Source organism: Nipponia nippon, unplaced genomic scaffold, assembly GCF_047370975.1.
Source record: "Nipponia nippon isolate SJK-2023a ecotype South Korea unplaced genomic scaffold, ASM4737097v1 scaffold_2, whole genome shotgun sequence".
Taxonomy (NCBI): Eukaryota; Metazoa; Chordata; class Aves; order Pelecaniformes; family Threskiornithidae; genus Nipponia; species Nipponia nippon.
In genome coordinates this window covers 85352972-85370940 of record NW_028262336.1, presented here as the reverse complement: position 1 = coordinate 85370940, position 17969 = coordinate 85352972, and the positions used below count along the sequence as shown (strand labels likewise).

Sequence of the window (17969 nt, the reverse complement as noted above, 5' to 3'; positions counted from 1 at the left end):
GAAAGAATCATGATTCATGTTGTCTACTGCTACAGCAGGTACTTAGGAAAAATGGCACATTTTGTATACTTGAAGTAAAACTGATTTCTTCATTTACTTATGTTACTCCTGAATAGCAATGGCATAATGAAACCATAATCTTTAAATTTTAATATAAAGAGAAATATTCTTTAATCCTCCATGTATATTTTGTATATTAAGTGCTTCCTGCATAAACATTACTTGTCCTGCATTAACAGCCTTTAAGATTTCTGCAGATTTTGGTCTTTCAGGTAAGGTATGATGTAATCCACTCTTAAGAACACGTTATGAGCTAATCATTAATCAGCATAAAGCACTTTTATATGGAAATGGTGTTTTAACCACCTCGAATTCCTATCCCTAGTAAGCAGAAAACATAAAAGTTGCCCAGAAGCTGACAACGAATTGAACTGAATTAATGTAACAATAATAAAATATATTCAATAGGTTGAGAGAGAAAAAAAGACAAATTTGCCACACGTAAACAGAAATAGACAGGGTGGGATAAGAAACTGGTTAGGGTTTGGCCCTCTGCCAATTGTACCTACACTGTAGGGCACAAAACTGCTCAGGACACATCGATACAGTTGACGAACCTGGCCAAGTCTTAAATGTTCTACGCTCACATAATAAACAGGCCGTTAGGCGAACTACTTTTATCAAGCTTTCCAGTACACTAGACTTTATGTTGACAGTATATATTTTACTTTATAATTGGAACACTGCTGTGAAAACTTGAGATACTTTTGAAGATAATAATGAAAATACCCAATATTTTGGTTGACCATTGGTGTTTGTAGCATGTAATTAAACTAAACACTTACAAACTCCGAAGTATTTGAATTCTAACATAATATTCAATATTCAAACCTTTTCACGAGAGGTCTGATTTAAAATGGACCACAGAGGTGAACAAGGCTTAGTCAAAATAAGACATCACTTTGATTCTACAGTCTCTTCTATTTATGTAATTAATGATGATTTATATTTGTTAATACACACCTGGCAATCTGTATCAGAACAAACGCTTCCCACTGCTGATAATTCTGTTCCACTCCTACATCCACAGAAACGACACGCTTCGGAACTGCTGGTGGTTGGTTTGCCTAGGTCCACAAGAGTAAACCAAACCAAAAATTGTTGTAATGAAACATAAGGGACTGATGTTCTAACAACAGGCATCTAAACAACAATCACAGAAAACAACCAGAAAAACAGCAATTCTTACGCAGTTAAACTATTTTATTTTTATTAACAAACAATTAAAAGCATTGGCCTAAAGCAGGTGAAAACCCCAACTGTTTTTTTCTTTTGGACAAATGCTCATTTAAAAGGTAAAAATAATCAGGATAAAGAGCAAGTAACAACAGTTGTGTTTTACCTGTCTGTTCTCTAAACTCCACCATAGCCTTCATAGTTTTAGAATCTGCTAATGCCATCAGCCAGAAGAGTTTGGTCCTACCACAGCCCTCGTGGAGATCAACTTTGATAGCTTCTTCTTCTTCTTTGAATACCTGTCAGGTTAACCAAACAGATACTAAATAGCATGCCTATGTTATTTTTGTCACTGTCTCTTTGGATTTTCATCACATGTTTTATAGATTCTGCAGTTTGTCTACTGCAAGCTATTTTTCTTTCATGCATTCTGTAATCTGTACGTATTGCAGAATGGATAAGGAAAATCTGATAAGTAGCTATTTTGGACAGATTAAAGGAGAGATGTGAGGACTTCTATGAGATAAGAACTTACTTTTATCAACTGTAACCTGAACAGGCTATATAGGAGAAATGCGAAAAATAAATGAGACTAGACTGTGCTGTGCCATGACAGAAGAGTAGACATATAAAATCATCATCTTGGGATGACAAACCAGGAAAGTTTCAAAGGGGATTGCAAAGATTCTGGCTAAGAAATAGAAGATAGCAGACCCACATGGAACTTCCAGGCTGAGTCTACCCTGTGAATGCTGGGGCACCAAGGAGGAGATCTGTAGAGTGAAACTCAGTGCCCATCGTCTGATGTTTATATCCCAAGTGCTCTAGACTAGCTGATCCCTTGCACTGAACGACCATTAGCAGTGTGTCCCTGCATCTATCTTTCTTTTTTCCCCCCAGTATCATCTGAAAGGAATCCAGTTCATGCACTCCAAGGCTGCTCTATAACGCAAATCAAAGCATGTTAAGCAGAGATGATCATATCAGCCTCAAAAGCCCATTCCTGATCCTATCTAAAGAGCTAATGTAGATGCGCTCTAGGAGAGGGAGAAGAGAAATGATTTCCATTGAACTAACTTTATTAATGAGGTTTATTATTTTAGCCTTTGTACAAATGTAAGTAGTCAGAGGCAAAAGGGAAAATAAAGGACCATAAAAACCACAAAAGAGAAATAGTGTCAAGGAAGAGCAATGGTTCACTAATTTCAGAAGCAAAGGCATCTTCAACATTAATTTCAATGAGAAAAAGAAATATTCCAAGAACAACGTAGTTTCAAGTTCAGAGATGAAGACGATAAAAGAATAACACAAAAGAACACTAATTAGCAGAGTACACAGCAATTTGTAAAAACTCATCTAAGTCAAAGAGGAAAGATGTTTCAAACCTAAAAACAAAACCGAAACAAGTCAGGCAATTTTCAAGCTCATGGATATGACAACATATTTATCTGTGAAAAGACAGCGAGAGCTGGAGGAATATTGAAAAATAAGAGAAGACTGACATAAGGGAACCAGTAGGAATATTTGCTGTCAAGTGGTCTTCCTGGATATTAAAAAATGTATACACATTAAAAATGAAGGGGTTGACAAGCATTGACTCATATGATAGAAGTAGTAAAGGAGATATAGTTTAACAGGAATAAAGAACCAATGTATACTTAAGAAAGTCTATGCAGATCCTAGATTCTCCTAAAAAATGTTCCTAAACAATGTTAGAACAAGAGAGGAAAGAAGCTGATGTAGCATAAGAGTTAGAATTAGGGACTGCTACATGATTTTCTAATCTTCTTCGAAAGATAAAGGGCAAGAGAACTGAACTAAAAACAACTAAAAAGAATTAAATGGAAACTTATCTAACCCATGTCCAAAATAAAGGAAAATGCCATTTTCAGATTTGATACTTACTACTGCCTTTTGCTTATATATTAATTGAGGAAATGCACACAATGTATGCAGTGCATACCACATGATGTCATGTATACTCTACCTGTCTCTGATGAGTTTTTGTTCGCCGATGGAGATGAAGGAATCGGTCACAATCTGTACACAAATTCCCACAGACATTACATAAAATGATTGCGGCAGTTTCACCGTCATCATGGTTATCACACATTGGCTAAAAAAAAAAAAAAAAAAGAAAGAAAGAAATAATTCTCTCTTTATTAAATCCCTCATTTCCTTTCAGCATCTGTTTTTATTCTTCCCCCAGTCACACCCCCCCCCCCAAATTAATAAAGGGGGATAAAGAGCTTGTTTAGACTATTAATTGTATCTTTAGAATAATCAGTATCTAAACAATTACTCCCGGACACAAAAAGCTCCAATTTACTACATCAGTTCTTCTGATATTCTTCATCTCATATTTTGTGTGATGTAGCAAAAATGTGTTTTTCAACAATATAGTTGAGACATCATTTTCAACCGGTCTGAGAACAGATTTATATGGTAAAAATGCATTATGGGCATGTTAACAGAAAAGTTCAGAGATATGAGTACTCAGGTCAGTCAACAGGCATGATATTTACCCTTCATTACTTTGATATGGTATGTTTACTCTGTTCAAACATCTAATCAAAGCTGTAGGTCATCTATAGCTCAGAGAGAATACAGTCGAAGTAGCAAGCTTCAAAATCCATCATAAAATTAAGTTGCTCTACTGACATAATTTTTTAAAATTCAACACAGTTGTTTTGCAGTCCAAAATACCTGTACCAATAGAGTTCAAGGACTGACTTTGATTATGCATACACATATGTCTGAGAACAAGTTTCCATCGTAACCCGAGAACATGTGGTTTCCATGATACTGCTCATGCAACTTAGAACAGAATCCTTTCAACAGCAGCTGTGGAAGGGGGACACACAGTTCACCTCAACATTGGAATATCCTGGTATAAAATAGGACTGGGGAATTTCAGGCTGGGTTCAGCAGCTTGTATCCCTGCTTGACAATGTCTTGGGTGCTCCTCTGACAAAGCTCTACAGAAGTCCCTTGACTTTCGTAATCACCTCAGAAACCTTTCTGTCTGCTTCCTTCTCAGCGGAGTTTTAGTCCTTGCTGCTGATGCAGCTCTGTGTCTCCTGTATTCTCTTTCTACCTACACTAAATTGCTTTGGAGGCTTCTTTGCTCTAAGCACCCTCAGTTGCTACCGGGAAGGGACAATCTTCCCTTGCCTCCCACAGGGATTCAGCTAACCATATTATAGTTATAAAGAGACCAGCTTCATTATTTTGCTCTTTCCAGACTGGTACTGAAAAAATCATAAGCTTTTTGTGATACTGAAAAATAGAGACAGAAACTTGATTAATGCATAATATTCCATATTAAATTTATAAATCCTCTGGGTAAGTGGTAGCTTTACCAAATTCAGTTAGAAAGAGTTTCTCTCTCTGGGGTAATCACTCTCTACTGAGATGGGGGAGAGGAAGCTAAATTACAGAGAAGAAGTTATTGAGGAACACAAAAGAATTGACTTTATTATGTGACAGAGATCCAGATAGAAAGAAAACAGCTCTGATAGAGGGTGTCATATTAACTGACTCAATCCACTCTCAAAAATCCATCCTACAGGTATTACAAAGGCCTTGCTCCATCCTGAATACCAGCAGAATTGCTACCGTATTGTTTTAAGTTGGAATTTTTGTTTGCTGAGCGGAAAAGAGCTGAGCTTGTCTGAACATAAATACTTCAAACATGTATGTACAATCTCCATTGGGGACAAAAGGGAGGAATAGGCCAAATCTGCCTTTCCCTATCATTATTCTAAATTCTTTGACTACTGAATAAATCAAAATAAACAAAAAACCATACGATTCTCAGTCTTACCATCTGTTTCTGTTGTCCGTCCTTGCCCATCCATCTTCCTGAGGACAGTCTATCAACATGATCCTGATCAAGTACACAGAGGGATGCTAAGGCCAGCCATAGCTATCGAAAGGCAAGGTAGAATTAAATATTTTAGAAATATTAAACAAAAAAATCCCAAATACTAAAAATACAAACTTTGGCAGATAAGAATGTCACTGTTACCTGCAAACTGTATCATCATTAGCTGAAGCCTACTCATACAATGTAAGATTTTACTTTCCAAAAGAAGTCAAGCACACAATAAAACTTACTGAACTTTTGGGAACTACCTTGTTTCTTTCAGGTATGTCACTTTACGATCATAAATACAATAGTTAGCACACAAGAGAGAAACGGTGAAGAAAGATCAACCAGGGTATATTATCGAGAAATATAGCAAATAGACTTGCATATCACTTCCAAACATTGCAGTCTTTGGCGGAGAAGAAGAAATTCAAGGACACAGACTAATTAAAGAAAAAACAAAACAAAACAACGAAACTTTAGCTCAATGAGATTGGTTTCCCTATGTTCTCTCCTCGCTGCACAGGGCATTTGAGATTACCTAGAAAAGGGTTCTGAGCTAACTATTCTTCAGAGGAAGGTTTTCTCTCTTCCTCTCCATTGACTACAGTGAAACCCTAAAGAGATGAGCTACATGAGGGTAATTTGTTGGTAGGCCTGCAACCCAAATGACACTTGACAGCTGCATTTTGCAATAGTTTTGATCAAAGATGTGATTTGGACAAAATGGCTTTTGTTGAAAAAACTCTACTGGACTCCCCCCAAAAAACCACACCTCCATGACAGAACTAAGTTCATTCACAAGGAGAGCTAGGCTCATGTCAGGGCTCCGCTAAGACCTGATTAAACTAACATGGTGACAGCAGGAGCTGGTGGTATTCTGAGACCATGTCTTCCAAAGAGCAGAGAATATATGTGTAAGGGAATGAAAAAGACAACTGGCACAGCCTTTCAAGATGGAAAACAATGTGTCAAATGCTTGTAACGAATGCAAACCTCTTCTTTTACATGTAATTATTATGCTTGAGAAGCCAAAACTCTGTACTCCCTAAGATAGTAGGAATGTCATAATTTACGAGTATGCTTCTCACGGTATTTCACACAATCCATTAAGGTTAAGTTAGTACCAGTTTCTATAGATTCATGGAAGAGGTAAAGACAAAGGAAAAAAAAAAACAACAAAAAAAACCCCCAACAAACCAATCCAGGTAAATAATAAAGGACTCAGCAAATTATTTTTCATTTTGAGACTAAAACACAGGTGAAGCTTAGCTTAATTGTCCTAGAGAATGTTTGTTACTGAGTGCTTTCATAATAGCCTTGAGATGTGGCAGCTGATGACCTAGAAGTCATCTCTACACTTAGTGTAGAGAGCTGGAAAAAGGCAGCTGATACATATTGTGCAATTTTCCACACAGATGATCTCATAAATTTAGTAAAAGGCAAGTATCACAAACTTAAAGCAGAATTACATCAAGGATAAAAACCCAAATGTATAAGCATAACACTTATTCTTCATAATTTGGGAGGTACCCAAGATGCATATTTAATCACAATTCAGTTTTTATTGGTGTATTTCTGCCACAAAGAAGAAAACTCAATCTGCTGTGACACAGAGAAAGTAAGACTTTTATTAGGACAAACAGTGATTGCCTTAGTTAGGATATCTGTCCATTATGCACACAGCTAGATTTGGAGAATATAAACTGTATACTGTATGCATTGTTTCCTCAAACAACCTGTATAAGGACGTTTTTTCTAAAATATAGGAAGGCTCCTGGATGGGCTCCTTCTGCACGTTTACAATGAGCTAATGTTAAGTTTAGTGAAGTTCTTACTCTGGTTGTTGCAATGCACCTCACTGGTGATCTGTATTCTTCTTCCATTTTGGTCAGAGCTATGATGGTTTCAGCAATAGCATTCTTTGTCACACGGGACCAAGCTTCCGACAGATGACCCTGTTAAAGAGGGAACTCAGTTGATTACAGCTTTTATTAATATTAAGAACAACTAAACTGTAATTAGAGCTGCTACAAGCAACATCAGGTTGGGGTCTCAAGTTAGAATACAAAAAGAGGAAGTCAAGGATGACTGACAAATCAGGTGTTTTCAAATCAGACAGATATGGTAAAAATTAGCCCTGAAATAATCAGGTGACTGAGGTAGTATCTGAGCAGCTGTTGGAATAACTAACTTGGAATAGGTAGAGTGGATATGATTTGAAGAATAAAAGGGCATATTCCAAATGACCCCTCCCCCAGAGAAAGAAAGATGCAGAGTTGGAGCACAAGTAAGTGACTGTGAATAACACACAAATTACAGTGGGTTCCTAGAGAAATCAGCTTCACTCGCCTAGCTCAGCCTTCCTGAATACTCTCCACAGTTTCTGTATTTGAACGAAATAAAGAGGAGTACACAGGAGGCATCAGAACTATAGCATGCTTTCCAAACCACCCTTAAAGATTCTGAGCCTATGGCACTGACTCATACCCTAAAGTTCCTGATTCAGAGACTGCTGAATACTTATATTCTTAATGTAATCTCTAAATTTCTAAACCTCATGCTGAAGGTGACAGAAATAATTGAGACTCACTTGACTCTAAAAAGGAAGCTACAGTGACTAACTCCAATGTAGATACCTATGCATTGCAAATGTTGAAAAACTGAAAGGAATCCCATTTGTAACTCTCATGAAGTGGCTAGTAACACTGATGTCACCCTACTGCTAATTAGCAGCTCCAAAAAGCCTCAAAGAAAGGTTTTTAAACTAGGACCCCTCTATTCCTCCACCTTCTTTTGGTTAACAGGACCAAACCCCTGAACATGTTTTGAGCGTGCCTAAACCACAGAGATCCCTTACAAAACATAACCAAGAAATGTTAGGACGCCCAACTCTTGAATGGCCTCAGTTAGGTCTCCCTCATCTAGAATGAAAGGGAATAAAGTTCAGATCTCTACTTCACACAAAAGAAGAGGAGGGTCCTTATTGTCTGGCTATTGAATACTTTAGCATAAACTCAGTCCCAATCATTCCTTTAGGAGCTGCTATACTTTAAGTAAGCAATTCAGAATCTACTGAAAGAGGGATTTATATCCACATCTGAGAGGACTACACTTTATCTGACTGACTTGATCCCTTTGTTTTTTACAATAAATAGTTACATATTCATTCCAAGTAGAATGGCTTAAACAAGAGAATTCAAGACCCACACCAGTATACCCAACAGCCAGCACTATTAGAAAACTATCAGGTATGTGGGAGATGGAGCCGAGGATACTCTGGATATGCATGCAAGTTGCTGTATCTCACTCCAGAGCTTTAAGAAATTTCCTACCAACTTCTGCAATGGTTTTGGAGAACCAGGTATTAGCAAATGCAACAGTTTCATGGGTGAAGGTCTTGAATGGCTAGAGGAGCTGCTTAGACAAAAATACAAGCACCTGATTCTAGTCAGCCAAATATTTTCTGTTTCTACTAATCTCTTTGTCTTATTCCTGGCGAAGGTCTGGGCTCAGCTTAGTTTTGATCACCTGTTCATTAAGAGACAAGCTCTCCCATCATCATGAGAGCCAGAATCCAAAAAACAAGGACCGCAGAGTTTGCTTCAAAAGACTTGCCCAGTACTATTTAAAAATGCTGCAGAAGAGAACCTGCTGTTTCCCTGATGTTTTCCTACTTACCCAAAGCATACCTACCAACAATGGCTACAAATGATTCTGGCAAGAACCCTTAAAAAAAATCTTGAATGAATTACACGCCCGCCCCCAATTCATTCCCAATATATGTTGCATCTTATACACTGAAAGAAGTGGGGTGCCTGAGAAAAATATATGGGCATATACATACAGGGGGCACCATGTTAATCCTGGCATTTACTATCTTCTGAGTACTTGTCTTTACAACTGCTTTTTTTTTTTTTTGGTTCTAGTTTTTATATGGAATTTGCTAAAGTGTTGATAAAGTAAGCAGAAAAAAACCCCACCATGTGGAATCACAGTGGTACCTACAACAGACCTTTCCCTCTAGCCACTGGAGCAACTGAAGCAAAGACTAAGTGATCATTTTATGCATGGACCAGCACAGATGAGGGATGAGACACACTTTAATTTTAACTCTTAACTAAAGATGAATTGTGAGATTCTGAAATCTTGTGGTCAGAATCAACAGTAGCAATTGCAGAGAATTCCCATCATCCAGCTTCGGCAACTTCGAGAAGGGATCTCCTTAATCTAGGCACAGTGAATGGTTTAGAAAATAGGACTCCAAAGCTGAACATACTGAAACAGCTTTCAAAGGGTAATCACAGAGGAAAATCTGGGTCATTTAGAGCATCTCACGGAAATAGGTACAGAATTAAGGAAAACAAAAACAACCTCCCAACTAAACTCCTTTCCTCTAAACATATACAAAATGTAATTTTTTTTTCCAATATTGTTTCTGGGAAATAGCTGAATCACTTTTCATTAAATTCTTCTGCCAGAAAACTTGCCTGAAGCAGATGCAACTATGGAAAATTTCTACCCAGATGGTTAAAGTAATAAAAAACTATAAATGTAGATTTCAGTAAGACTAAAAGAAGTCAATCTTAACATGCAGGCTTAACCAGAAACTCCACGTGCAAAATCTACATACAGTTATGTGAAAACAACACTATTATCTTACTCCACAGACACTTTTTACTGTTCAGAGTTCTGAGTGGTCAAGACTTAAAAAATCAGGCTTCTAAATTAATAATGTAGAAAATGACAGACAATTATTGTTTACTTCTTAAATTTCTGGTACAAGTGACTCATTTAAAAGCTTATTTCAAAACTGGATTTCTGTTTAGCAGAATCAGAACTCAGTTCCTACTGCTCCTAGGCCTAGACACTACCCAGAAGACTATACCTTTTTCTTCTTGAGACCAACTCACACTTAACAGCTCAACCCAAAACTAACTGTAATAGAAAGTAATGAAAAAATGTACTCTTCATTATCAGAAATATTTCAATATCCTCCCAGCATTTACAGGATAGAAACTTACTGCTGCCATGTCTTTAATGAGTTTAATAATGATCTCTGAAATCTGTGTAGGCGTTGAGCCCTTCATCCACCAATGGCTTTCACCTCGCCGAATATAGCTGCAAAGGACATATGGTAACACATGAAAGAAATTAAAAGTAATTAGTTACTATTTGTCAAAATCCACAACAAAGAAATAGTGCACATATTCAGCATATGGTAAGTTGTTTGGTTTTGGTGTTTTGTTTTTTTTTTAATCAAACTCACTAATAAGATGACTTACACTGTCAAAGTGTTATTCATTTTTTTCCATTTATAAAACAAAGATTATAAAAGACAACATTAACTGACTTCAAAAAATGTAATTATTTTGTGCTTTTAGCTTGAGAACATATACATATTTTTAAACAAACCTGGAATTGAAGATCATTGGAAGTGTGACTGTAGTAACTCCTTTGCCTGCAGTAGTGCCAGCTGTCCCTGTTATAGTAGTTCCTTTGGCTTTTAGCTGTACAGTGAGAGCTTTGGCAATGCATCCCAAAAACATGTCTAAAATACCTAGTTTATTCCAATCTCCTTTTTCTGTTGAGTGAATGATATCACTTATATCTGCTGGTGGAAGAGACTTCACTCCTATAATACTAGCCAGACGACTAGGGGTTACCTCAGGCAAAACACGCCTTAGCAATGACGTTACCTGGAAAAATAATCAGAACACCACAATTCTTACCAAGACAGCTAGAGTTTTCAAGCAAAATCAAACAAAGTCTTTTTTCTTCCTCACAAGTTATTTCAGTAAGAAGGACTGAATCTACTTTCTGTACTTAAATCACACCTGTAAGAAATTCTGTAAAGTTTCTGTCTTGCTTTTAAGTGTTTATTAATACACTCAGTGAGAAAAGGCCGAAGAGTCCAGAACCAATCTCACTCAGACAACACTTAGTCTTCATATAATAATAAAAATATGATTGGTACTGGACTTACGATAACAGTGATACAGATGTTTGTACAGCTCTGATTTGCTTGCACATTAGAGACACGTTACCCAGTTTGCATATAAGCTTTAGATATAATCTTTAGATGTCAGAAACTCTGTGGTAGAACAGTTAGAGACACTTTAGACTTCTGAAAACAAAGTACTTGCCTCGAGGTACTGAAAATCATTATTCTCTTCCGTGATACTCTTTTACCCCTCCTTTAGTTTTCCTTGTGATATTCTAACTGGAATTTTTTTGAAAAGGAAATCTGTGCATGTATCATGCCAAGTTTGGTCCAAATCAGGATGTATGAAAGCTTAAGGAGTTAACATTTCATATCTAATTTCTCAAGCCTTCAGTGTTCTCTTGAAAAACTGTTTACATTTTAAGAAAAAAAAAACAAACCAACAGTATTTTGCATATCTGCAATATATCGGAATTAATAAGTGGGGCAGTATTTGCCTCCAGGCAAGTTGAGATGTGACATTGTAACAGTTCAGAAAACTGGAAAAAGAAAAGTAGAGAGTATGAGACACAAAAGCTTCTGAAACAAGAACTAAAAATCCACCGAGAGAAGGCATACCAGCTAGCAGCAACAAGCTAGTGCATTAACTGTACTAAAGCAAATATTTTACATGTCTATATGTTATATTAGGTGCATAGAAATACATCTGTACTCAGACAGACAACATTCAAGTTCAGAAAGAAACAGATATTAAAGTTCTATCTGAGGATACCAAGAGTAGAAAGGAATTGTCTAGTTCCACTCTACTGCACTTATAGCCTGAGTAGAAGACAGATGCTAAGGACTCATGCCAGATCAATAACAGACACTGTGAATTAAAAACCTCTGATGTTACCTGTACAAGCTATATGGGCATTATATATGCATAATATAGAATACCCAAACAACACTGGCTTTTTAGGTCCTGTCCTTTTGACGGACATTTCAACCATGCTTACTCTTTCAAGGTCTAATCTCAACCAGTGAAGCCTCTGCTTCATCTGTTATGACGTTTTAGCAAGATGGTCATTAGTTATCCCATAATTCTAGCCGTCGCTGTGCCTTGAGGTCAAACATGATATTAAAAGGGCAAGAATTAATGATAGCCTTCTCAAATCATGCAAGTATTTACCAACATGTGGAGCATATGCAGCACATACAAATGAGGGTAACTGTGCAGCTCTCTCAGACCCTTTCCCCACAATGAAGTGGCATGAGATCTTACTAAAAAATAAGCAGTCATCTCACTAGCTTCCTTCTGCACCTGAAAACTTAACTGCTTTTTATACAGAATTCTTACTTGCAATAAATAAATAAACCAGCTTTTAAGCTTCATACATTTAAGAAACGGGAAATTAACAGCTCTGATATTTAAAAGGAGCACCTCTGGTTCTTGCAATTACATGTAATAATTCTGGATGATGCTGTCCTTTATAAATAAGGTAGACAAATGCAATACATGAACTTTAAGAAGTCTCTTTTTTGGAACATAATACATAACACTGGTCTAAATTTAAGTATTGCCAGTCACAAGGCAGTGCCAACTTCAGAATCTGAACTTTCATCTAAAAAAAGAGAATTCTTAGTCATTGCGACAGAAAGAAAGTACCTTACAAACTGAAGATGTGTAACAGGACATGGATGAATCTGCTGAATATGTGAACAACTGGGTTACTGTGAAGTAAGATTCACTGAATACTGTGAAGTTCAGATTCACTAAAGAATCCTTTGCAACATCACTCCAAAACAAAGGCTGTGTGCTTACGTAAAAGACCTTTATCAGGACACACAAAATGACTAATAGCTCTTGTGCATCCTACTTAATTTCAGCAACAACCCCTGCCAAGCAAACCATGTGTCCCTTTGATGTATGGTCTGAGAAAGCCATTTATCCTGCCCTGTCCAAAATCCTACAGAGTAAGGACAAGAAAGGTGAGAAGTGGTATTACTCAAAGGCATTTCAGAACAGTTTGCTGATTTAGGTTCATGATGACATAAGTGTTAATCAAGTCATTCTGGGTTCCTACACCTCAGTTCTAACCTCTTGGAGACAACGCATTAAAAACTTACTCAAAAGTGAGTTTATTTTAGTTTCATAACTGTAGCCTTCATTGCCTTCAACACTGTTTGTACTCCCTGCAAATAGTTTTATACAGTCAAATTGTGGTGGGGTTGGGGTATTCGTGTATTTATATATCAAACACATCAAACTTTATAATTTTAACCCCATTCAAAAACTGGGAAAAAAAACCCCAACTGACACTTAAAATTCCAAAAAGAGATTCTGTAATTTGTTTTTAAATGTTCATAAATTTCTATTTGCCCTCTCCTCATGATTGCAATAACAAAATGAGTTGGTTTATTTACAATTATTCCCTATGTGGAATATTGGGATGATCTGAGTATGATTGGGAAAACATTTTTGAAGTGAAAACACAAAATTACATTTCACAAAAAAAGAAGTTCAAATACACATTATGCTATCACGCACACAATTATAGGATTCTAAAGACTTTTTTCTAGGCATACCAAGATAGAGAAGGAACAGTTAGCACTCACCTGTCTCTGCACCCTGGGAGAAGCAGTGTGTAGTAATGAGAAGAGATCCTGGAGCAGAGTCAGCTGCTGAGCCAGATACTGCCGGCCTACGTTGGAACCGCTCAATGCTAGAACCATTGACAGCAGCTCAAAGCAATAAGCGTCAGAAGAAGCATCTTCATCGTTAGGCTGCGAGTTGGCGTTCTCTTTACTAGAGATGGCATGCTCCCATTCTTCTCGCACACGGGTTGCTTCCATTCGTATGGCCTGGACTATATGAGCACATACCTATCCAAACAGAATCCAAATACATAGCAACTCTTAAAAAATTTTAGAAAGTGTAAGAGATTGTGTTTTATGTACCTCCACAACTATGACTAAAATGGAAAGCCTGTGAAATTTGGCCTATGCTTACATTACTTATCAACATAAATTCAAATGAGAGTAAAATTTAGATTTAAAATTAGAGTAAAGATTTGATAAAATTCTTTAGAATTAAGATTTAGATTTAATACTGAATTTGCTCATCTTCATTCTGGAAAAATTCATTAATATAAATCTTTTTTTATTGTAGTTCCCGCCTTTTAATTTGCTTTTTACATAGAATTCAGGTTAAAAAAACCACACACAAAAACCCCCAAAGAAATACACTTACTCAACACTCACAAAGTAAAGGGCTTATTAAAAGACTTAATCTCTTGTTTAGTTTACTATTCAGGAAGCTCAAAAATTTTTAGAAACCATGTTTTCATTTTACCAATAGCATGTTAAAAAGCATATTTAAGAGATTTTAAAGTTTGCTAAGGTGGGTGACAAAAAAGTAGATTCTGCATGACTTACTCATCTAACAAACTTCGAAATGAATCTAATACCTCTTGTGTTACCGTGAAAATCTTTACAGTAATGTTTGTCTCATGACAGGTGTAATAAAAATAATATAAAAGATTCTTTAGTTGGTATATTTAAAAAAAAATAAGTATTCAAAAGAAAAAGAAAAAACATACTCTAACTACTGCTTTATGTTAAGAAAAACAGAGATAAGTAAGAAAATCACAAACCCAGACTTTCATTGACTGCAGGAAAGAATAATTTAAGAATCTGTGCACTAATTATCTTTTTAGGATTAAATTTTATCAAACCTAAATACTTTTTGATGACAGAAATGAGGAGAAAACATGCAAAACTAAGACTCTAAACTCTGTCACTGAACCTCTCCTAGAAATTTGAGAGGGTCTATTATTATGCTATTATTATCATCAGCAAACACAAATAAGTACCATTTACAACTCAATTCTAAAACTTTTCTTTCTAAATTGGGTCTGATAGGATAGGTTTTTTTAGCCTATTAAAATTGATTTTTTCAGTGTCAATTTCAGCAGATTTTTCATATAAAACGCACACACATACTATTTAAAATGTAAACCAAAATTTGATTATAAGAGCAACAGAAGAACTGAAAGTCTCAAGTAAAAAGTACTATATTCACTGAAAATGAGCATATTTATTACAACATGCAAACATTTAACCCTCAAAGCATTTCAGAATGAACAAACCTGCTTCTGCAGATTTGTCAGTTTGCTCCGGCTGAATATGATCCCTACCATGTGCTCCTTCAGGTCTGCATCTGATGTTGCCTTCATAAAAAACGTATTTAATATTAGATCAGGAGTTTCAAGAACATTTCCTAATTACTGTAGCAATTAACAAGGAATATCAACAAACTTTGTTCTAAAAGTTTGTAGCTTTTTGTTACAGAGAAATAATATTTATAAGCAAGATCAATGTAACTATGGTTAATAAATACCTCTTAGATGTAATTACCTTCTTTCTCTTTGTAAGAGGAAATTTGAGCATGAAATAAAATAAAATAACCAATAAGCAAAACAAGTGAAGTATAATTCTCGGAAATTCAGTCTCTTCATGTAGCTTCATACAATCACTGAGTAAGTCTTTATAAAGCAGTGCATGGAATATACTTTTCAGTTTATATATTTCAAAATAAAAGAAACAGGGAACACACAATTAAGTTACCACACAGCAGGCGTGAGAAAAATACACTTTTACAAAATGAATAAATCAGTCATGGAACTTATTGCCATAAGGTACTGGGTAGAGCAAAATCATATATCATCTGAAAAACAAAATTACTTTCATTGAGGACAGTCTATTTTGGCTATTAAAAATGACATTCCAGATACAGTGACCTTTTCAGGAACACTTCTTAAACTAATCCTTGCTGGAAGACAGGAGAGTATACTAGTATACTAGGTAAAAGGTAAAAGGATACTAATGCGGGTTCTTCTCTAAACATCAATGAGCCCCTCTTAAGCACAAGATAATAAGAAGGACTTTCAGGTTGACCATTACTGCAGATGTTAAGTACTTCTGTAATTGTAGGCATAATTTGCACCACCGTTGCTGTGATGCTTCCATTAAATGCATATGCTCCAATTATAATTTACTAATAAAAAAAATCAATGATAGTTTTTAAAAAATAAGCAATTGTGACATTTTACTTCTGTTTTGATCTGAAAACTATGCAGCATAAGACACAGGACAAATACTGAAAATCATCCTGGATCATTTTTTTCAGCAAAGTATTATTGATAGAATACAAATAAATACATTGTGTACTTTTTCTTCTCCTTCTGGGGAAGACAACAGTGCTTTCTCTTCTTGTTCTGGGGTTGGCTCAGCATCTCCAGAGATGAGTTTTCCAAATACCTGGGAGAAAGACAGTGACAATTAGCTTATCTCAAAGACAAACTTGTGGACATGTAACATTTTACATTAAAACATAAAGCACTAAAAGTCTACGATTTATAGTAACTTTCACCGTGTAACACATCATTAAAATCCCACCTGGGATGTAATAAGCCGGAATACTCGCAGCGTCTCAGATTCACAGTTTCTTTGTTGAGCTACACTTGCAGAAATCTGGCCTGCTATTTTAATGCTTTCACCATCTTTCCATCCAAGAATTTTCACTTGTCGAACTCTTAGTGTGTTCTCTGGACCCTTCAATTCAATTTTGATGATGTGATTATCACCCCCAGGAAGTTCACTTGTTACCCAGCCAATATGTCTTGAATCCAAGTCTACCTATTAAACAGGAATATAAAGATGGGAACTGACATTACATCAAACAAAAAGTCACCTACCTCTAACTCAAACCCATCATATATCACTGGAACTAATACAGTATTTGCTATGAAATTTTCATTCTGAGCAGTAAGGCTAACATGCTTAATTACAAAAATATTCAACTTTGTGATTTCAAATAAAACAATTCTCAAATGTAAATAAAATTACATATACCCATTTATTGTCTTTAAAGCCCATTAAAACCAGTGTGCTATCTATCCCTTTCATCCTCTAAGCAATAGTTCACATATTCAAAAAAACACTTTGAACTTATACTTGCTCACTACTTTTAATTAAAAAAAAAAAGCCACCATAATTTATCTGAAAACATAACACACTAGTATTATCAGTACTTAATTTATTTCATCCCTATTCACATAAACCCCTGCAAAAGAAATCTTAACTTTGTGAAGTCAATGTCTGATATCCTTATCAAGAGATGCAGGACTTAATAATTGTAAAAAAGACATGAACTATATCAAATTAAGTTTATTTTAAAATAAATATGGTTTTAAAAAAAGTAATTAAAGTCATATGATTTAAACTGTGATGTCACTACTGAAAGATAAAAACTGACAGGGTGCAGTGTCTCACACCATTGCTCAGAGCAACCTGAGTGGGCCTAAATTACACTTGGCCCTGAGCAAAGTGAGCCCTCTCTCACATCCACAGGGACAAACGGCTTATTTATAATCAAGTTAATATTTGTTCTTTCCCATTTCTACACTAATTCTCAGTGTCTGCATTGAACTGTGCTGCAGCAGACAAGACTGACTTTTTTTTTTTTTTAAGTATCAAGAGGGTATGCGTCAGTTACGGTATGGTACGTTGGCATGCTCGAAGATAAAAAAACCCATTGGAGAAGTGTCAGAGGACTGTTCAGCAAGGAGGGAGCAAAGCTGAATCAAGTCTTGCCTGTCTTCTGGGAGTAAACCATCCCTGGAAAAATGCCTGGGCACTGTGTTTGGGCAAGCAGAAACAAAGCCAGGGAGTGAGCTAACAAGCTGTACGAATGATCACAAGTCCAGCACCTGAGCTCTGCCACGGTCTTCTTTTATTTAGCTGGATAGGCAGACATACCAAAGTCAGCCTTCTCACAAAAAAGAATTCTCCAAGGAGGGAGTGTGTCCATCTCTATTTTCCAGGTACATATGTAGACTCACAGACAATGTGCACACAAACTTTGTATCTGTCTAC

General features: G+C 36.1%; 1 protein-coding gene across 8 annotated transcripts in view; it reads right to left on the bottom strand.

The window, feature by feature from the left end:
* The window catches only part of MYCBP2 (MYC binding protein 2), a 212991-nt gene that overhangs the window by 6487 nt on the left and 188535 nt on the right, over window positions 1–17969 (bottom strand). For 7 of the 8 annotated variants that reach the window (XM_087759490.1, XM_087759491.1, XM_087759489.1 and 4 more), the window contains 11 exons: window positions 16491–16730; window positions 16254–16352; window positions 15182–15262; window positions 13650–13916; window positions 10523–10806; window positions 10132–10228; window positions 6946–7065; window positions 5063–5164; window positions 3224–3352; window positions 1403–1535; window positions 1024–1127 (listed from right to left, as the gene is read on the bottom strand). In XM_087759490.1, coding sequence (XP_087615616.1) covers window positions 1024–1127; window positions 1403–1535; window positions 3224–3352; window positions 5063–5164; window positions 6946–7065; window positions 10132–10228; window positions 10523–10806; window positions 13650–13916; window positions 15182–15262; window positions 16254–16352; window positions 16491–16730 — 1656 coding nt within the window. The remainder of the gene's footprint in view (window positions 1–1023; window positions 1128–1402; window positions 1536–3223; window positions 3353–5062; window positions 5165–6945; window positions 7066–10131; window positions 10229–10522; window positions 10807–13649; window positions 13917–15181; window positions 15263–16253; window positions 16353–16490; window positions 16731–17969) is intronic. The other variant, XM_087759496.1, reaches the window with a different exon arrangement.